The sequence below is a fragment of the Gymnoscopelus microlampas genome, assembly GCF_963454915.1.
Source record: "Gymnoscopelus microlampas genome assembly, chromosome: 2".
Classification (NCBI taxonomy): domain Eukaryota; kingdom Metazoa; phylum Chordata; class Actinopteri; order Myctophiformes; family Myctophidae; genus Gymnoscopelus; species Gymnoscopelus microlampas.
Window position 1 is genome coordinate 50871882 of NC_139939.1, and position 22500 is coordinate 50894381.

The following is a 22500-nucleotide window of genomic DNA, read 5'->3' on the forward strand; positions in this document are numbered from 1 at the left end:
TGTATACTGTAATTATGCAGTTATGTTTTGCTGCCTTGTACATTATTGTATTCACTTAACCCATTAAGACCTGGAACTGTGTCATTTTTAGATTTGAGCTAAAAAGCATTATTTTACACTTTGGGCTATTCAAAAATAGCAGATATACAAGCTCATAGCGCGGCACCGAGGGGGGTCCTTGACATGAAAAAGATTGAGCACCACTGATATAGAAACATACGTTTTTCAGAAAACTGTTGAGATTTAGACATATATATATAGAATCGGCTTCAGGTCTCAATGGGTTAAGAAGCCACTTATAGCCAATCCTATGGAATATCAAAAATACATGTTCATCCATAGTTAGCTAATGAGTAGTAGTTTGAGTTTTGGACAGAATCTGTAGGAGTAGTAGCAAAAACTGTGTTTTGAAGAAGATGCAGGCAGAGATAACTATTCATTGTTCCTGTTGAAAGAAGATATCCACACTCACCGCGCCTTCACTGTCCCTTAAGTGATGAGTGCGTATAGTTCTTTTGTTTGGTGTCAATGGGTATTGAATCTAGGCCAAAACGATTGCGATGAAAAAGGCCAGAAGAATATGATCATGTCTACTTTATAGTCTTATTTTTCAATCCTGAATGGATAAATGAAAGAGAAGACATTTAGCTTTACACTCCGCACTCCCACACCCATCCACCCACCCACCCACCCCACCCATCTCTCTGTCTCTCACCGGGGAGAATTTCTCAGCTTCCAGCAACTGGCGGCGAAGTGCGCTGACTTCCTCCCGTAACTGTTGCGTCTCAGCAGGAGAGGCACATCTGAGCGAGCGTCGCTTCTGGAAGTCAGTTTCTGTTTGGGCCTTTTGCAGCTCAGTTTGTAGCTGATACACCTGCCACCAATACAAGACAAACACTGCACAGTTGTCATGGCTGATTAAAAAGGAAAACACCTGTCTTGTCCATCTCAAAACATCTCATATCTCAGTCACACAACCAAACATGATAAGTTGCTGCCTTCAAAATTAGCCATAGTGAAGGCACTTTAACAGGTAGCATAGACTAGATGGGAAAGACCTTGATGCCTTCTTTCTTTCCTTCATATACTGCCTTCTATTTGGGACAAAGCCATAGTGAGCAATAGCGTCAGGGGCGTCACGGCCATTCACTGTGCGTACGACGCAACACCCTCACTCTCACAGATCCGTGATTTCATACCCCCCACTTTTTGAAAAAATAAAAAAAACATATTTTTTTGATAATAAATCTGTAAAATCAGGCAAAAATAAGAATTAAATAACCTAACCTAACCCTAAAACCGAAATAAAGTAACCAAAACAGGAAAAAAAAAAAACGAACAAAATCCGCCCAAAAAATGTACTAATACAGAATTTGTCAACATTTGACAGTTACAAATGTTTTTCACGCTTTTTCAAAAATAGCAGATCTACAAGCTCATAGTGCGGCACTCGGTGCCGCGCTATGAGCTTGTATATCTGCTATTTTTGAATAGCCAAAGTGTAAAGTAAGGGGTATAGTCCACCGAAAGTCCATCCCCCCCACCTTCTGAGAGCCCGTGACGTCCCTGAATAGCGTGAACTCTCACCTGCAGGTTGAGGTCGCGGTTGCGGATGTTCACAGCCGACTTCTCCTCGATGGCCGCCGTGTAGCGCACATACACGTCACACTTCTCATCTTTCAGCTTGGTCACTTCGCGGTGTGCGGCAGCCAGGTGTTTTCTCATGCGCTCATAGTCAGACTGGAGGTCCCTGGACTCCTTCTCCTGCTCCACCAGCTGGCTGAGCTCAGACTCAAGTGAGGCGGAGCGTGCGCCGAGTCGACCAGCCTCGTTGCGGGCCTCCTGGAGCTCCTTCTGCATCCCTGTTACTGCCCTGATCAGATACTCTGTCAGCTCAGAGTATTTTATTAGGCCTGGAAGTACAATTTCACAGTAAAGGGGTTAGTAAAAAAAATCATATCCAGTATTAACCAATTACCAATAGAATTGGGGTAGCCTTGATTTTAAGCCACCAACCGCTGAATCGAGAGGGCTCTGTGCTGGGTGAACGTCCTGTGACCTGGGTGTAGATGGTTGGGTAGTGGATCATCAGGCCCTCCAATAGGGCCACAGCGCCATTCCGTCCCTGGGTACCAAGGAGGTCCAGCATGTAGCCTGAAAAAGGGAAGTGCAAAGTTCAACAAAGATACTTTGACTTACATAATGCATTCACTCTGAAAGTTAACAACAGCAGTAAGAGAAGAGGGCAAAGCAGAAGCAAACACTGTCTATCATCATCTTCTAGCAGACTATTTAAGTAAGTATGTAAGTAAAGTTTATTTCTAGAGCACCTTTCACAGACAATCAGAGTCACAAAGTGCTTCACAACAATAAAAATGTCAATAATAAAATAAGAAGATAAAACTTTTTTTTTTTAAAGTAATGGAAAAATCACGTCCCCTTACACAATGATTGCTGTGATTTTTCCATTCGTTTTTTCATAAAGAATAAATGTTTTAATTTTATCATTTTTATATTTCTAATTTTATTTGAAAGTGAAACATCCCTTTAACCAATTCAGCCAGAGAAATTTTAAAAATCAATACCGTATATGTTACGCACAACACTGTAATCAAAAAGGGCTATGAAAGGCCTGTTTTTTTATCTTAAATAATTTAGCAGATATTCTTTAGAAATAGAATAGAATAGAATACTTTATTGGCCATTTTAAAATCACAACAAGGTCATCATTCAAAAACACCAACGTGGATTAGACACAAAAAAGCATGTATCACATTGTATTGTGATACATAAAACAACACGCAACATACTGCTGCTGAGTAGTGGATGCATAGAGGCTGCTAGAAGGGTTTTGAAATGCTTTTACACTACACACACTACACTAAATGTAAATATAGCCTGCCCTACCCTAACTGTTGAAATATGCATGAGGCTTAACCCACATACCAGTATCATGATATTCTTATAACTGTACTTAATCACTCTTAATCTGTGTAATCATATAGATATGGGTCTCATTTTATCACACATCTGTGTGCCCAGCATACAGTTTGTATAGCCACATCTCCTATTCATATCCTGTCTTGACTACTTCTGTGTCTGTCATGACTCACATATCTTCCGGCCACGTAGGCCTACTGATGCGGTTCGTGCAAAATGTATTTATGTGTTTGGCTAATAAACTAGGAAATGTTGTGAGAACAAGATGTCAACATGGTAGTGTCAGTGTCACATGTAACACTGTTGTCATCTTTTTCTCTGAACTCACACTTGTTTACAGATGACTAATTCAACTCAATTAAGTCACCACTTCTAATAGAGAGAGTGTTTAGGATCACAACAGAGGATTCTGTATCACAACACTTAATCAAAGATTGTATAACACATGTTGATACCTCCATGTATTGTATTATAATTTGACTGTTGTACTCACTGGACAAAATCCCTATTTTGGAAGAATGCTCATATTTTGCCATAAGGGTGGTGACATAAACATTTTAAACAATTATCGGGCTAGGTAGGGGATGTGTCTTCAGAATTAAAGGTCATAGTGTAGGGATCCAATGTTATTTAATATTAATTACATGACCTCAATCTTATAAATAATAATAATATCACAGATTTATACAGCGCTTTTCTAAGTACCCAAAGACGCTTTACATAGGGGGATGTTAAGTGATTGTAATGTAGCCTAAATATACACAGTATTGCACTATTCTGCTATTGTCAAAAAACAAATGTAGGCTCTAATCCAGAGCTAGAATCTTTAGCAATATCCACATTTGCTTCAGATGTCAAACACGCGGACTGAACAAATGTCTTGGCATTTGGCTTGATGATAAACCCTCATGTTGAAAAAAAGATATAATCTTGTATAATAATAATAATAATAATAATACAAATAAACTGAGGGCAACACTTGGCAACTACATTAACAAAGTTTGTTTTCCATTGTCCTCCTGTAGAAAAAATGTTGAAGAGGCACTACTGCTCCTCTCAGTTGTTGATTATGAAATTTACAGGCATGCTTCTCCATTTATTACTTTGGAAATCAAATTCCTCAGGCATTGCTCGGATACCGAGCAATGCCTGAACAACCTGTGAAAGTCTGCTATCAGATACAGTAGTCTAAGCCTACTCAGCTTATGCTTGGAATAACTTCAGAAGATTTTTGAAACTGGATACTGAAACTGGGACATTTTTAATATTTGGGCCAGACTGCAGGCTATTGTAAATGTTTTCCTAAAGCTTTTATTCCTGTTTATAATCGTTTGATTTGGTTTTAATGTATTCCATTTAAAGGTGGTGCAAGTGATAGAGTTTATTTATTTATGTTAAAATAAGTGTTAAATATAGCTCTGTATTAAGATAATAGCCTAATCATTGTTGCTATAGTAAACTGAAAATAAAATGTCATACCAACCAGGAGAGAGAACTCACACAGGATAGCCTACAGGATAAACTACTGAAATTGGAAGTGATGAGAAAAAGAAAAAGAGATGACAAAATGTCTCTCTACTGACTGGAGTTGGCAACTAAAAAACTTTTTGTTTTTAACAAAAAATAAACAAACAAAAAATGAGTAGCCTACTTTTTTTTAAAAATATTATTATTTCTACTATAAGGCTACCCGTTTTCGGCGTTTTCTTTTTATTACCATCTTTAATAGTAAGCTAAAACTCAGCATCTGCGAGAGTGAGTGCTCGTGCATATTCTTACTGGTTCTCATGGTGCGGTTGGTGAGGTTGTGGCTGGACAGGATCTCGTCCTCGTCCACCTCGGTCAGCACCCTGGCCTGCCTCAGGTAAGGCATCAGCCTGCACGGCCGCACGCTCAGCGAGATGCGGTGCCGGTTGTCGTTGATCAGCTGCCACAGGTCCTCCTCGGACATCTCCTTCAGATCAGGACCCTCTGGAATGCACTCCCCCGACATTCTGTGAGCGTGTGTTGTGTTGGACTCTCACAGAATGTATGATGATCCTGTTGAAACTGCTACAGCACCCTGCGTAATCGGAGGAAATGCCCAAATTCACCTGCGCGCTTTCCTCTCCTGTCTGAACATCATCCCTGACATAGAAACTCCCGACTGACTGACTGACCGAACGAACGAACGTGATCAAACTTCAGCAGCCCTCTCCACGCCCTGCCGACAGCAGCGTCGAAGGCAAGCAAGCATGGCATGTGTGGCAAAACCTGAAATACAAGTGCTGTGTGTGTGCACCCAGCTGCGACACACACAATGTGATTGACTGTCACTAAACAAACAACAGGAGTATTAGACATGAACACACTGTGTAATTACAGTGATTATGCACTTTCTGACTGTGTTTTCTCTCACTTCCACATACTCCTCCGCAGTCCGCACCCAAAAAGTAGGGCTGTTTACAGTTTGTTTGTTTGGAAAATTCGTCTGTCACAATGACAGTCATGTTTCATGGCTATTAAAATCAATGTCTGCTGACAGACAGCACAAACCTCCACTTCGCACTTCTGTATGTGACTAATGTGTCATCATCATATGGAACCATGTAATTAAGCTATAATTAGCTTAGTGTTTGCCAAGTGTGAGTCAAACAAACCACAGTAAATGTGTTGGTATAAAGGCTCCCTGTAACTGCTGTATAGGTGATACAGTGTGCGTCTTAATCATGGACAAGCAAACAGGAGAGCAGGCTGCCTGCTGCTGCAGGAGCAAACATTGAGCTTTGAAGTTCAAAGTCCACTGAACGAGCAGGAAATCAGACAGGGATAGGCTGGAGTTGTCAGCTTGTTCAAGCAATTGTGTGTAACATGATTTGTAGGACTCATAAAGACCATCAAAATTACTGACGCAGGCACTAACCAGTGGCGCAGCCAGAACGCTAATAGGCTGGGCCTAGGCGGCAGCGGGTGCGCGCGCGCGAAAATGTTCGGTTTTTGGGCAGATTTTGGTACTTCCCCCCCGCTTTCTTGTTACTTTATTTCGGTTTTAGGGTTAGGTTAGGGTTATGTGATTTAATTCTTATTGCCTGATTTTACCGATTTATTATTAAAAAATATTATATATTTTTTTATTATTATTATTTTATTTTTGTTAATCGATTGGGTGGGCCAGCTTTCTATGTGGGTGGGCCTGGCCGGCCCACCCACATAGAAAGCGCCCAAGGGCGAGTCCTCACTGCTGGACCCCTGGCTCTCCCAGCTGACCTTTCTCTTCTAGCACACAAGCACCAACACACACACACACACACACACACACACACACACACACACACACACACACACACACACACACACACACACACACACACACACACACACACACACACACACACACACACATTATTAGCAACTGCTTGAATGTGTAGAGGATGATCAGACATGGTCTTTCTTCAAGCATTTTACTGTTAATAATAACAGTAGGCCTAAATATCATGGAAAATACATTTGCATAATGGCGTGTTCTGGCATTATTTATTCTAAAACAATGGGCTTAACAGCAAATACTATAATAATTGTTAAATGCAAGCATAATGTAAGAACAGCTACTGTTGCTGGTGCCATGGTGGAAGGTCTGGGTCCCATGGGACAACATAAGGGACAAAGCAGGAGAATAAGAAGAAACAGAAGATCAAATCAAGATAATAATCAAATGCAACAATGATCAGTGAAAACTGTAGGAACCATTGGTGTAATAATGGTGAAATGGTTGATTTTGATGAAGCCTTATTCTGTTAATATCTGTACAGTATTATGAGATATGAGATTAGAGTGTCAGCTCTGAGAGTGGGAGGTCGGGGGGGGTCATTCCCCGGTCAGCCTCAGGTCATACCAAAGAAGACTATAAACCCAATGCCTCCGTGCTTGGCACTCAGCATCAAGGGTTCGATTGAGGGTAAGTCCCTGTGACATACAGTACAGTGTCATATCCAGGGTGTGTACTTGTACGTCATGGCTGGGGGATGTACTTGTATAGGTGAGTACAGGTACTTGTATAGCTTCTTCCCTATGGGCCACGTGGCTCGACAAAGCTATAGGCTTACAATATGAGATGCCTTGTTGCTTTGACAGTGTCTGACCCACAACGAATGTGTAGACAGCAGCTATGATAAGACACGTGCACGCTTGTGAAGTCAATACCAGGAATTAGGGGGATTTATCGCATAGCTGCGAGTTCAGTGGCGGTTGAAAGAGTGTCCTTTTTTGGACATGTGGCTAACCACACTGAGCTAGGGATAGATATTAGGTATAAATAGAGGCTGCAGAAACAAGGGGAGAAAAAAAAAACAGAAGTACAAGAGAGAAATCCTAGAACCTTTCACTATTGCTGAACACACAATAACGGCTTAGCATAGTTTTGTAGCCTATTTTGGTGAGATAAGAATACAGTGTATATTGAGATTCTGCAAAGGAAAGAAAACATGACCATATTGTACCCAATCCATTACTGTAGCACTGTGTTATTAATCTCTGTGTAATAAATATATTTTATAACGTTATAAACCCCACGGCTGGTTGAACTCCTCTTAAGTTTTTGAATTTTGAATTTTGGAAAGATCACTCTTATTTGGCACCAACGTTTGGTGTAACCGTCTGGGCACCTATACATGTAGGCTGGTAATGCAGCCTGACTGCGTGTCGCGGGTTCGACTCCCGACCCCGAAGACCTTTGCTGCATGTCACTCCCCATCTCTCTCCCCATTTCCTGTCAGCCTATACTGTCCTATCCATAAAGGCATACAAGCCGTAATATGACCTGTCTAGCATCTGGTAGAAAAGTCTGTCCCTTTTCTCCCCTGTGGGAGATATAGTCCAGATCCAGATCTAAGACAACACTAATTCATTAGTGACAACTGTGGCCTAAACCAGTGGTTCTCAAACTTTTTTATGTCAAGGACCCCCAAAATGATATGTATTTGGCCGCGGACCCCCATCTCAAAAATGTTGTTCCAGGGACCCCCAAAAGCAAATATTTGAGTTGAAAATGTTCGCTTTTTAAAAAAAATATTCAAAGATTTGCACAGGTTTTCAAGATTCTTCAAAAATAGCAGATCTACAAGCTCATAGCGCGGCACTCGGTGCCGCGCTATGAGCTTGTAGATCTGCTATTTTTGAATAGCTAAAGTATAAAATAATAGTTAAAGTGGTTAAAATGATTGTGACGCTGATATTAACTACTTTTGCTGGGGACCCCCTGGTACCTCCCCAAGGACCCCTGGGGGTCCCCGGACCCCACTTTGAGAACCAATGGCCTAAACAGTGGTTTATCATTGATTTAAGGGACAATGCACCTACTGATCCATACCTTGACGGGAAGAATGTACGAGGTGGACACACCATAAATCATATGATTATTCAGTTAGTCCTTAAACTTTACCTCTGCTAAAATCTGCAGTAGCCTAGTAATACCCTCATAAAGGATGGTAAAGGATACATCAAAGAGGATTGAGACCTGAGAAACATGATCCCGTCCTGTCTGCACACTGCGTGATAAAGGTTTGTATGATGATATGATGTTAATACACCCAATATGTAAATGGTCATGTGTCTTACTGTTATTGGCTTTAATAGCATTAACTAGAGGTTGACGTTTTCCTTGGGAAGATTTCCTAATCTTTTATATTGTGAGAACCAATGCAGACGAGCTGTATGGCCATCCTTATAGCCGGATGTGTGAATAGGAAGACAGTAAAATCCCATTAAACATTAAAGTATCAAAGTTGAGACATTTACAACCTTGTAGCACTGGGTAACAGAGGCAAATAATGGGACCGGCGGATGTCCGGGACGTTCTTATTGCGTAGTGAATTATGCAAATCATTGTGGAATGAGGAAACTAACTACGGGTAAAAGTGGAATAACAGGCACCAGATTCCAGTGCATAGCGTGCCATAGGTGCAAGAGGTTTTTAGAGGTGGGTGGTTTAATCTCGGCAACAAAGTGCAAGACGCTATTCTTCAGTTTCTCAAGTGGCCCCTGGGGGGAAAAGAATTAAGATAATCAGGTAAATGAATGTCACTGATTCAGATGCCACTGTCGGCTAATTGTTGAAGTGGTTGCTCATTCTCCTATGAACAAACATCTGCACAAGAAAGTCTCATTAAAAAAAATCTTTATTTAATTCAAGAGCGAATAATTACAAAGCAAGCTGGATTTTCCCATTTGTACCACATATTTGCATTACAATTCACAATACAAAATTCATAACAGAACTTTACCCCCGAATGAGAAAAAATGGCCTGAAAATAAACATCTGTAGTATAAAGGGTTTAATTTACAGAATTTTACTTTTCCATATTGACAAGAGGCAGATACCCACTATCACTCAATTTGGCCTTAAACTTACATGCCAATATAACAAAACATAGACACTTCATAAAACACAAATGATGGCATGGGCTTTATATGTGAACTTCTTATTCCCGTTTACACCAGAGAAACAGACAAAACAAAAACCTTAACCAACTCTGACATAGTTGAACAAAACTAATACTTCGAACAGAAAAGAAAAGCTTCATGGAAATTAATCAAGAGTTTGTTACAGTGCCTTTTAAGAAAAAGTGGATGATTCAACAAAAAGTAGGAATTCATGAAAACAAAAAAACGAAACAAAAGAAATCTTACAAATGTATCAGTAAGATATTTTTGCCAAAAAAGAATAGAATCAGACACTGAAGGCCTAAATCCAGACTGTGGTTAGGATAACAAATAAGAATAGTTATAAAGCTATTCTCTGAGAAACAACCAGTTGATACGGCTATATGTTTTTGGCAATGAACATTCTACTATACGTTGATGAGTACTCTGTACTGTACCATACAGAGGGGCGGGGCGTTAAGCTACATTAACGTATCATTCAGCTTAATGGTGAGCAGAATATTTTCAAAGCATTGGCAGCTATTGCATTTGGTAATGTAACTTCATGTCTTTTACATTATTCATAAGCAATGACAAGAAGGCTTATAAATGAATGCACCACCACTCCATAAAGACACATGGCTCGCAGGCTTGAAGAAAATCACAAAGCAAAACAATGACTGAACGGCACATCGGCATTTGATAGCTGTATGATAAGATAGTGTTTTCCAAGACCATGAACCTAAAATGAAGCAAAAATAATAAATTCTCAAATTGCATTTGTCAATACTTTGCATACCACAATCAAAATATGTAAGTGGTTAACAAAAACCTTTCATATTGTCTTTACAACCACTTAGTGCACTGACCACATGCTCTTGTCTTGTCTCAAATGTCTCCTCTCTCTGCCCTCGCTTTCTTGTCTCTGCACTCTCCCATCTAAATAAAGCAATATATGTCCCCCACAAAAAAAGGATTTCATAAAAAGATGAACCCCAAAAAAATGTACATCCATCCATATACATTCAATATACGTGTTAAGATGCCTTATACATATTTATTTTTCAAACAAACTTTTGTCTTTACAAGATCAAACTGTTTATATCATTGCACTTATTGTGTCCATGTACTTATAATTACCATGGCATTTACATAGGCATTCGTGAATTCATGAAGCTTTTAGCATTGGCTTTCTGAGGTTTGGAGAGAGAGAGAGAAAGTGGACATTCTCTTGGAACTATAGTACAGATTCATGTAGAAACTGAGTCATATAAAATGGGGTCTTGGCCTGTCAGGGACTTGAGAGCGTGTGGTCACAGCACAAATGAATACTTCTAGCTCGCGTCCCGTCAAAGGCTGCCTACATAAACACACATTGTACTTGCAGGCGTGAACACAAAACAAAAAATTATAATATCAAGTATCTGAGATGTCCACTCACTTCCATTACACTTAAAAAAGGTAAACTAGCTCTTTATGGACATACTGTAGTAAAAACGTTCACTGTTGAATACCGCTAATTTCAACATGTTACCAGAACCTTCACTAATAGTTTTTTCTATACTAAAATGGACTACAATATCCACACAGCATTCTTGTTACTACAGTGTATGGCATGTCCATCTATCATTTAAGACTACTCATGTCGGTCTACATGCCGTGTCATTTCCACTCCTCTGTTCTTGTGCTCTATGCAGAAATCACATAATGTAGCCTTATAAGGTATATCTGGTGAATGCTTTCATAGTAATGTGTTCAAAAAGGACATGACAATTCATAAATCGCCATACATTCCTCTCATAAAATCGCTTCTCACCAAAAAATGAAGCTCCCTGGCTCCACAAGTTAGTCCCTATTTAATAGGTCGTTACCGTTATATGAATCCTTCAAAGAGAAATCTCTTCATCTCCCAATGATATAAAAGTACTGAAGAGAGCAGCCAGTCACAGGTTAATCTAGTGTTTCCTTGGGTAGCAGAACTCTGTCTGGTTCATTCTAGTAGTTGGTCTCCTTTATGGCAGGTGAGATACCCCCCTGCTACGGGAATGTGCTGTTATAGGAAGGTTTTTTTCTGTGTGTAGTAGTAGATCAGGCCCCCATGGATTACCCCCCGCGTTGCTATTTTTAGACTCCAGGAGCACTATGAAATACTGTAAACAACTCTTCATGGCTGACTGGTGGGGCCCCTGTCGTGTTGGAAAGGCTCAGATTCTGCTGTGGAGTCGGCTACGACGGGTCCGCCAGCGGTACGGGGGTCCATGGCAGAATGCATGATAGTCAGCCACAAGTCGTCCATGTTTGGCATCACAAAGATGTTCTAACACGGCGGAGAAAGGACAACGTCAGTAAGGTGACGTGGTTTTCTAACTTCTGATAACATGCAATGCTTTGATATCGGACACAAAAGGTGAGGTGAAATAAAAACACACCACAAGAAATGTAAAACATCGATCCATACCTGGAATTCCTCAAACAGCTTTTTTTCTATCCAGTCTGTAACGTGAGCCAGAGTGACCTCTCTTTCTCCCAGTTTTGGTCGGGCTTTCAGCACCAGGTGTGGTGGAGTTCTGAAGCCATACCTGCAACAAAGACAAGGGCTCAACAGGGAATCGAAGTTACAGGGAAAAACCCCATTATGAATGTTGAAAAAGAAAAAGGCCTCCAAAAAATATGCTCAGTCACCAGCAGAGGGCAGAGCCGTGTTATGGGAAAGACACTGACACAGCAACACATTAAATGGCACTCAAACTCATTGCCTACACTATAGATAACGATCTGTTTACTTGAGGCACTGCTGTCTTTAATTCCCCCCAGCAAAACGCATCATATTTAAAAGTAATTCCTGGATATTTTGTGTTGATACAGAGAAAAAAAAACATATTTGATACACTTTGAGTCTGTGACTAATGGCTGCATTTGAGAATTCCACACATGAATCTGCAGCAACATAGAATGTTGTAATGAAAACAAATATGACATCATACCATATCCTGTCAGTGGGAGGAGGAGGGATGTTAACAGCCAGTGTTCCTTGGAGTTCCTGGACCTCCACGGTGAGCAGGAGGGGAGTGTTGGACACCTCCTCCATCTTCTTCTTGATGAACTCTGTCTCCGTGGCCTTCTGGAAGTACTTGGACTTTGCGATCTTGTCCACAAAGCGCATGATCTTGCTGGGTTTGTGTCCCCCCACCAAGCTACAGCACATACAGAGAAACGTCAATCACTTTCAACCCTGGTGTCTCTATTGTTATATGTTTATGTGTTATATGTATATGTTTTCAAAAATGGACAAAGATTGACAAATTATATAAATGTTTTAAATATTCACAAACGATTGAAATGCCCCCCCCCCAAAAAAACATTTAACCCATTGAGACCTGAAGCCGATTCTACAAATGTCTTCTAAATCCCAACAGTTTTCTGAAAAATGTATGTTTCTATATCAGTGGTGCTCAAACTTTTTCATGTCAAGGACCCCAAAATGAATACGTATTTGGCTGCGGACCCCCATCTCAAAATATGTTGTTCCAGGGACCCCCAGGAGCAAAGATTTGAGTTACAGATGTTCACTTTAAAAATACATATATTCAAAGATTTGCTCAAATTTTCACGATTTCTCAAAAATAGCAGATCTACAAGCTCATAGCGCGGCACTCGGTGCCGCGCTATGAGCTTGTATATCTGCTATTTTTGAATAGACAAAGTGTAAAATAATACTTTTTAGCTCAAATCTTAAAATGACACAGAACGGTCCCAGGTCTTACAGGGTTAAAAAAATGCATAAATAGCACATCTACAAGCTCACAATGCATTGCATCGTGGCACATAATGAGCTTGCAGGTCGTCTCTTTTCACATTTTTCTTTTAAATAGGGCTTAAATGCTTATGGGAGAAAATGTACAGCGATACAACTGTAGGTTAATGATTAAATTCTGATTACGTAATGTTTCGCTCTTGCCAGAAGCAGGATAATAATTAATTCTTTAGTTAAGTGATTTAATAACTTTGTTATAACAAATTTGAACAGATGGCAGTCAGAAAAAAAATCTTGTAAAGGTTTCATTTAGCTACATTTCTGTTAGTGTTTTTTTTTTTGCAGGATTGTGTATCCAACGCTCTGACCTGATAATATTTAACGAGTTCACAAACAAATTGATATACTGTCATGTGCCTGCCATGTGAACTGTCATCTGCTCAACAATCTGTTAGGAGTAACTGAAAACATATTTAGCACTATGTTTATTGTGGGGAAAGTCACCAAACCACGTTTGGGATAAACAACTTCAAGTGGAGGGTTTAAAATAATGAATGAATGAATACTTATGTATGAGCCGGACCCATTGCACATGTTTTCCGTTTTCTCCGAACAACATTATTTGATCAATTTTATGCTGCACGCTTAGATTTTGGCAAAGAGAAAAGCATGTTAGGAGAAATAATTAATGAATGAATAATTTTATATGAGCTGGAGAGAAAAGCATGCATGAGAACTGTTGACAAACTCCGCTTAGCGTGTCACCCTGACCCAACATTTATTAACTTCAACTTCAAAACTATCCTGTCATCCGATATATTTACAGATGATGTAACATACTCAAATCGAACCACAAAACAGCTGAAAGAGGATCTGCAAGAAAATGTCAATCGTGTGTAGGGGGCGGAAGAACCTATGCAGGAGAGTAAGAAAGGCCTCTGGATTAGAGGCCTAGGGGCCTCTGTGTGCAGGAAATGATGATTCATGATGAAACTACTCTTACTCTGCTTACTTACGTAAAGTAAATGTTCTAAGCATGATTAACAAACAATGAGTTCACGTCTGGGAAAGTGACCACAAAAGGGAGAGAAGATGGCTCCCACAGGAGATTAAGCGGACGCAAGAGGCAGATCATGAGTTGCACACTAGGTCAAAGTGAACTTAAGGGGAAATTGATGTATTTTGTTATACCTAGAAATCACGTGCAGATACTGTAACCATATGGCTTAGTCACAAGATTGTTAATATTGCCTAATATTAACTCTTTGACTGCCAGAAATCATTGTCAAAACATTGTTTGCTAAGCCACTGCCAGCAATTTCTGAGTGTTTTCACTAACCTTTGAAAAATCATAGAATATTATTCTTCACAACGATCCACCGCTTTAAAAAGACGTAGGGGGGTCTCGTAGAAGGAAAATTGTGCCGCCACGATAATCCATTCCATAGTTGTGTCAGTTTACCTTATGTGGATTATGCTTTTTTTCCCCTTGCACCTTAACTAACATCCATAGCATAGTACGTACAGTATGCATCTGCTGCTATGCTCACGCACCTTTATATCTTACCTCAGGCACTATGTGTAAATATGTAGATCATTTGTTTGTTTCTTTGATCGATCTCTCTTCCCCCCTGCCCCCCCCCCCCCTTTCTTCCCTTTCTTTTTTCTATGGAAACAACAAAAACGATAGAACTTGCACAAAACTCAGTTTCACCCACTTTTTTTTTTACTTCTGTAAACCTGTGATGTGACGTGACAATAAAGCGGAGGATTCTGATTCTGATTCATTCTCACCCTTCTGCTCCAGAGGAGTCCCCGGTGAGCTCCAAGGTGTCCTCTTCATCGGACGAGCCCGCGCTGGAAGACTCTTCGTCGCTGTCAGCCAGGCAGTAAGACCGTGGCCTGTACCTGGAAGCACACGCACAGATATACATGTTACAGACCAGCAGGGAAAGTACCGTCTACTCTACCCATAGTTCTCAGAGTCGTGACAACGGCGCCGTAGAGCAGTGGTTCTCAAACGATGGTCCAGGTGTGCCATTGGATTTTGTGACAACCACACATTATTATTGCAATATATAGAACTATACAATACATTTAAAAAATATATCTTTTAATTTACTATATCAGTACTTTGTACAGTACATTTACGCCCTCATTTATTCATTTTTTGGCAAACTGTTCGGCGACTGTTTTACTGGGTGTTAAGAGTTATACAATGTGTTACTGAGGCTATTTGGCATGAAAATCAATACTAAGGTGTGTCTTGAGATTTTGACTTTGACACTTTGGTGGGCCTTGGGCACAAAAGGTTTGAAAACCACTGCTGTTAACGTTCCAAACACAATGATAATGTAAATGTATGGACAGACAGACAGACAGACACTCAGTGTGAAACACCCATGCACGATGCACAGGCATGCAAAGACTCACATAGACAGACATGCATGTACCTCTATAAGAACTTTCATTGTTTTCAGGAGAGTTCTTTTTCAGTCTAAACAAGAGCCACATGAGCACAGACACAGAACAGACTAGACATGTCTTTTCTATGGATATATCTTGTAGAAAGAAAATGAAACACTGACATACAGTACATACATACATAGATAGATGCAGACAAACATAGATGCATGAGACATAACTTTGACTGATAGTTATGTCTTCTCGTGATATTGGGTCGTAAATATACGTAAATAGACCATTAATTGACCTACTGTATATGCATTCCTGAACCCCTAACCATGACGCTGACCTCGTAACTGAACTGAACTATAACATACAGTAGGTCAGTGATTTTCAAAGTAGGGAGAGCCAATTGGAAAAGAGACGATGTTTTTAAAAAAAAAGTATCATAAAAATATATACACAAAATTTGATTTCAATTCGCAATATGTTGTGAGCTTGTATATCAGATATTTCCAATAATTTAATTTCTTACTTAAGCCATTTCACAATTCCACAGCCAGAGGCTATGGCTGGCTATTCGGGGTCGTTGGCATGGAAAAAGGTTTGGGAACCCCTGATATACAGGTAGGTCACACGCACAAACAAATCTAAAGAGCCCTTCACACCGAGCACTATAACTTAACGATGAGTATAAAGATACAGTTCTAAAAATCGTTGTAACTCAAGTGGGATGAGTCCACACACTCCACACTACAATTATAACAAGGACAATGGTGATTACGATACCGGTAGTTATCGTTATAGTATAATGCTTGGAGTGAACTGCCCTTAAACCTAATTTGATCATCTTCAGATGGTTGTTGATGTCAATTAGCTGTGATGATGTGACACACACACACACACACACACACACACACACACACACACACACACACACACGCTGACCCAGACAATGTGCACAATGAAAGGATCACAGGCTGGTGCAACTGAACATCTACAGTAATGCAGCCCGAAAATGAAAAGATGGGATAGATTGAAAATGGAAAAGAAAGTGAATATGTATGATCAGGCACCACTTACCAACGACGGAAATTGACATCCATGTTAAGGTAGATTCCAGAGGGCATAGAGGAAGAGCACAGAAGACACACAAAGAGAGGGGGGGAGGGAGAGAGAGAGAGATAGAGATGAAGAGAGAGAGAGAGAGAGAGAGAGAGAGAGAGAGAGAGAGAGAGAGAGAGAGAGAGAGAGAGAGAGAGAGAGAGAGAGAGAAAGAGAGAGGGATAGCGGGAGATGCAAAATACATCGAATAGGTGTTAACAGAGAACAACATTTCTTTGTGCGAGAGAAGAACATACACTCTTCAACACCCCAAAGGATAGCGGTAAAAAAATATGGTTTACTATTCGTTTTATTTTTCTCCGCACTATGATCCTGCTCTACGCTGGCACACTTCCATCAGCAAACACAGGACATCTGTCCCTCTTGTCCCTGTGACACCTCCCTCTGTCAGTCAGGACTGCAGGCTCACAGCAGTGAAAACCCTCCCCTTCTGACTTCACCTCACCCCCACTAGCACTTCTCATTCCATTGTATCAGTGACTATTTAAATTAGATAGATGCTAGTTATGTTATCCAGACGTTTGTTGTTTACTTGTTCACAAATGCACTCTACGTTATTTGGATGCATGTATGCTGCCGTTTGCTTGTTTGTTGAGACAGATGCTGGTTTGATGTCGAGTTACTTTGTAGCAGTATTTTCTTTGTGCTCTATTTAGATGAAAGCTTGCCCTGAATTACTTAATTTACACTCCGTCGTACGTCGGTGTCGTTCGTTGAAATGAGCAGATCTACAAGCTTGATCTACGAGCTCCGATCTTGTAACTTGGCTAGTTTTGGTCAGTGACACCAACCATCGTACAATGAAGTATATACATCAAGGTTTAGTTGACTATGGTTCATGCCCTTTAGTCCGATCTTCCACTTTGTAAGTCACTCTGGATAAGAGTGTCTGCTAAATGCTGAGGTGTAAATATTTATCTTACCCATCTTTGCCAATCTCTCCTATGGGTAGGCCCGCTGCCTCCTTGCCCAGGCGGATCAGGTTCATCTTGGTCTCCAACGTCATCAGGAAGGAGCCACTGAAGGACATCTCCAGGTCAAACCACAGACCTGACCAACACAACAGGAGAGAAACACTTGGATTTAGTGTGTGTGAGAGGAAGACACACGTGCATGGCACGCACGCACACATACACAAAAGGCATGGGTAAATTCCTATTAGTATTAGCTTGGCGCTATTTCCTGAATACATTTAAAATGAATCGCAACAATGAAATATCATTCAATTCTTTGATCACCAACATGCATACACATCCACTTACAAGGAATAAAACAGTCCAGAGCTGCAGCTCCATGGCAATACATATAATACATATTATTGTGTCCTTGGTTATGATTATGTAGCTGAGGAAATGAAGGTAAACTCTTTTTTTAAATAATCATTTAGTTAAGTAATTTTAGACCAAGTAGACAAGGACGGTGGAGAGATGGAAAGAAACTACTTCCTCAAGGAGAATAAGGGGGATGGAGATAGAGAGGATCCTGTGAACTGAACGAATGGACGAGGAGACAGGTGATTTGAGATGGACACAGCTCATGTGCATAACACAGTCCCTGTACTGTATAGAATTATTGTTACTGCATGTACTGTATGTTGAATATACGCGGTGAATGGAACTACAGTAAATGTAACAGCTTCGGACTGAGACTTCAGAACTCGAGAGTTAAGCTGAGATTGCCTTCGGCTATCGACAGAGCATTTTAGGTCACCTGTCAATCTCTCGCTCTCTTTTTCCCTAGAGCATCTAAGATGAAGGGCCACTGACAGGTTTTACCTGGTTGATCCATCTGCTTATATCCTGAAAAAAGATGGGGAGAGCCAAACCAGGAGAGAGAGAGAGAGAGAGAGAGAGAGAGAGAGAGAGAGAGAGAGAGAGAGAGAGAGAGAGAGAGAGAGAGAGAGAGAGATTTTGAGAGAGAGAGAGATTTTGAGAGAGAGAGAGAGAGAGAGAGAGAGAGAGAGAGAGAGAGAGAGAGAGAGAGAGAGAGAGAGAGAGAGAGAGAGAGAGATCACACAGGCCTTTAAATGAAGGAGAAACAGAAGGGCATAATGCGATCCGCCTCCTGGCTCTCATTTGATATCAGCAGGGGAGACTGCATGCATAAACATGGTTTCTCTATCTACCAAACCTGCTCTAATGGGTTGCCCTAATCCCACCAAAGAAGTCTTGTGTCAGTTGTTTGGGACTAGCCCTGTTTTGTGTGTCTCTGACAATGGCCTCTCTCTCCCATATTTAATATACTGTAGGAGCACATGCTGTAATCCTTACAGCATGTCTCCCCGGGACCGAGGCGTATGGACATATATTATGAATTAAGTCAAATGTATTAGTGAAAATAGCCGATCTACAAGCTTAAAGGAGTAGTTCACCCAAAAATACTTATTTTCTATCCATTACTCACCCCATGAAGTCTTGAATTCATGGAGATTTTTTTTTTTTCAAATTCCTAAGCTAATAATTTGATAACCGGCGGTCTCTCCGGTAGGAGACTCAATGGAGACTCTTTGAGTCTCCTACTAGAGACATTAGCATCTTTCCGCCGGTAATGAAATTATTGGTTTAGGAATGCGAGAAAAACAAAAAAAATCCCATGAATTCAAGGCTTCAAGGGGTGAGTCATGGATAGAAAATTGGCGTTTAGTTTTCACCATTTCTTCAAACAAACATGTATGGATTTTCTTTTTATTTATTTCTGAAATTCCTTTGAAAAATGTTTGACTTCTTTATAAAAAGAAAGGGGATATTCACTAGCGAGTCGCGACCCATAAAAATGGGACCTGACCCACTGTTTAGGAACCACGGCTGTAAGGTCCACATACAGGTTCATGTGTGAACGTAAATTCTGGTTGTTCTTTAAACCACTGGAGGGCAGTGAAGGCTGGCAGTTGGTGCAGGACAGGACGCTATGTGGTGAATAGAGATGTGAGAGTGGAAGGAAGGGCTGGTGGCAGAGTTTCCATCAGCACGCCTTCCGTTTGGGACGGTTATATCTATCTATCTCTCTCGCGCGCACGCACGCGCACACACACACACACACACGCACACACACAATGAAGAGTGAGGCATTATTGAGAAATGAACCCTGACAGGTTGATTCAGGTGGTCTAGTTTTAGTTGACTAAATATCATAAGATTATAGTCGACTAAATGTATTTTGGCGGGCTTTGACGCCGTCGTAACGGCTGATTTTACACTTGGTTGCATGCTGAGAATAGCCACTGCGACGAGTTGTGAGCTTGTAGATCTGCTATTTTCAGAGCGCAACACCCGAGCGCAACCAAACATAAAATGACTTGTCTTAGTTCTACTGGATCTCTTCTCCTCTAGTCCCTCCCTAACATTTTAGTCGAAAAGTTGAAAAAAAAAAGTTGAAAAAAGGTAGTCGACGAACATTTTTGGTCAGTTTTAGTCGACGAAATCAACACTGGCCAACAGCTATGCCGTGCACAATGTTGCACATGTTGTAAAATAATATAAAATGTCTACATTTTGACAAGCACGTCCAACTTACATTATGTTCTTGTCTATGGGATGGACTGCAGCCCCATTAGATGGTGGGGGTTGCATTACAGCCACATTTGACTGAAAAAAAGCCATCGTGAAATTCAGACGAAAGACAAAAGAGGAGCTGCAGTGTGCCGACTGGCTGACCTTCCTTCATTCCTCTCATCTTATCCTCCACAGACACGGATACATTACCAACTATAGCTCTGCCAAGAAATGCATCCAACTTAGCAGATGAGACAGAAACAACACGATGGAGAGAGAGAGAGCAAGCGTGCATGCTTATGACAGATGGATAAAAGAACAGAGAAGAGCCGAAGACCAGAGGGTCATAATGTCAGTGAAGGGTTGACGCACAAAAACAGACAGTCAGGTGGAGTAAACCATCATTTATACTCCATCGCATGATGGTGTTGCACGCCGAATGAACTATTTTCCAAGCTAACGACACAGTTGATTACGTTGATTACTAAATAAAAATCACACCCTGTGTGAAGGAAGCGGTGCCTTTGGGGCGGGGCTTAACTCATTTCAGTTCGTCCCTATTGGTGGCCTGAGTCCACTTACCAAATGTGTACTTGGTAGCATGCTGCAAACTGGAATAATGGCTGTTTAAAGCCCAGCCAATGGGCAGACAGAGGGGGCTGGGCTTAAGTAATTACAGTTTGTCCCTATTGGTGGTTTTAGTCCATGTCCAAAATTTGTACTCCGTAGCATGCTGCGAACTTGAGTTATGGCTGTTTAAAGGCCAGCCAATGGGAAGACAGAGGGGGCGGGGCTTGAGCAATTCATGCTCGGCCCGTATTGGTGGTCTAAGTCCACATACCAATTTTGGACTTGGTGGCATGCTGCAAACTGGAGTTATAGCTGTTTAAAATCCCGTGCTCATACGGGCGGACGTCCCTGGGGGTCCCTGGACCCCTCTTTGATAACCGGTGGCACGTGTGGCAAATGAGAGGAGAGATGGCATAGGCAATCTCCAAGTCCGTGTGTGTGTGTGTGTGTGTGTTTGTATGTGTTGCTTCTTTGCCGTGCTCATCCCAGGCTCATACGGACACACACACAGACGGACACACACACAGTGGTTTTAGTCCATGTACAAAATTTGTACTCCCTAGCATGCTGTGAACTTGAGTTATGGCTGTTTAAAGGCCAGCCAATGGGAAGACAGAGGGGGCGGGGCTTCAGCAATTCATGCTCGTCCCTATTGGTGGTCTAAGTCCACATACCAAGTTTGGACTTGGTGGCATGCTGCAAACTGGAGTTATAGCTGTTTAAAATCCCGTGCTCATCCCGTGCTTGGGGGTCCCTGGACCCCTCTTTGATAACTTCAGCAATTCATGCTCGTCCCTATTGGTGGTCTAAGTCCACATACCAAATTTGGACTTGGTGGCATGCTGCAAACTGGAGTTATAGCTGTTTAAAATCCCGTGCTCATCCCGTGCTTACACGGACATCATCCCGTGCTTACACGGACATAACATACGCTGGGGGTCCCTGGACCCCTCTTTGATAAGCAGTGGCACGTGTGGCCAATGAGAGGAGAGATGGCATAGGCAATCTCCAAGTCCGTGTGTGTGTGTGTGTGTGTGCGCGTGTGTTTGTATGTGTTGCTTCTTTGCCGTGCTCATCCCAGGCTCATACGGACATACGGACAAAGTCAAGCTTAGAGCGGTTGGCACCGCTAAAAACTAACTAGAAACTAAGCTATGATGACTAAAACTGAGACTAAATATATTGACTATTTCATCAACAAATAAAAACTAGACTAAATTGTTAGGGAGGGACTAGTGGACAATAGATCCAGTAGACCTAAAAGACAATTAAGTCTATGTTTGGTTGCGCTCGGGTGTTGGGCTCTGAAAATAGCATCTATAAGCTCACAACGCGTCTATTTTCAGCATGCAACCAAGTGTAAAATCAGCCATTACGACGCCATCAAGGCACCGCCAAAATACATTTTAGTCGACTAAATCAACTGTAGATTTAGTCGACTATAATCTTATGATATTTAGTCGACTAAAACTAGACAAAAAGTAAAACATTTCAGATGACTAAAATATGACAATGCAATTTTATTCAAAAGACTATGACTAAAACTAAATAAGAATTTGCTGTGACGCACTCTGTTGTTAGGGATGCCGCCGTGTGATGGAGTATAAATTAAGCTAAAAGAGAGAAGATGCTGCATCTCTCTGGAAGCCGATGGGTTTATTTCCAGCCCTGCTGGCCCTGGAGGGAGTGGTGTGATAATAAGGTTGTGGATTGGCTCAGCTGGGGTTTATGGAGGCCATGACACTCTGCTAGCGGGTGGAGAGGAAAAGAGAGAGGAGCCGCGGTGTCCGATGGCGTATCAGGGCAGCGCTGCCTTTA

General features: G+C 41.2%; 2 protein-coding genes across 2 annotated transcripts in view; both read right to left on the reverse strand.

Moving 5' to 3' along the window:
• card14 (caspase recruitment domain family, member 14) overlaps nucleotides 1–5099 on the reverse strand; it is a 19851-nt gene extending 14752 nt beyond the window's left edge. The window contains exons 1-4 of the mRNA XM_084044888.1: nucleotides 4720–5099; nucleotides 2017–2154; nucleotides 1588–1913; nucleotides 716–874 (exon numbers count right to left, since the gene is read on the reverse strand). Of these exons, the coding sequence (XP_083901014.1) occupies nucleotides 716–874; nucleotides 1588–1913; nucleotides 2017–2154; nucleotides 4720–4933 (837 nt within the window). The 5' untranslated portion in view covers nucleotides 4934–5099. The remainder of the gene's footprint in view (nucleotides 1–715; nucleotides 875–1587; nucleotides 1914–2016; nucleotides 2155–4719) is intronic.
• Nucleotides 5100–9074: 3975 nt separating this feature from the next.
• The window catches only part of LOC311055643 (testis-expressed protein 2-like), a 45177-nt gene continuing 31751 nt past the window's right edge, over nucleotides 9075–22500 (reverse strand). The window contains 5 exon segments of the mRNA XM_084071895.1: nucleotides 9075–11653; nucleotides 11795–11915; nucleotides 12321–12530; nucleotides 14885–14998; nucleotides 17545–17671. Coding sequence (XP_083928021.1) covers nucleotides 11501–11653; nucleotides 11795–11915; nucleotides 12321–12530; nucleotides 14885–14998; nucleotides 17545–17671 — 725 coding nt within the window. The 3' untranslated portion in view covers nucleotides 9075–11500.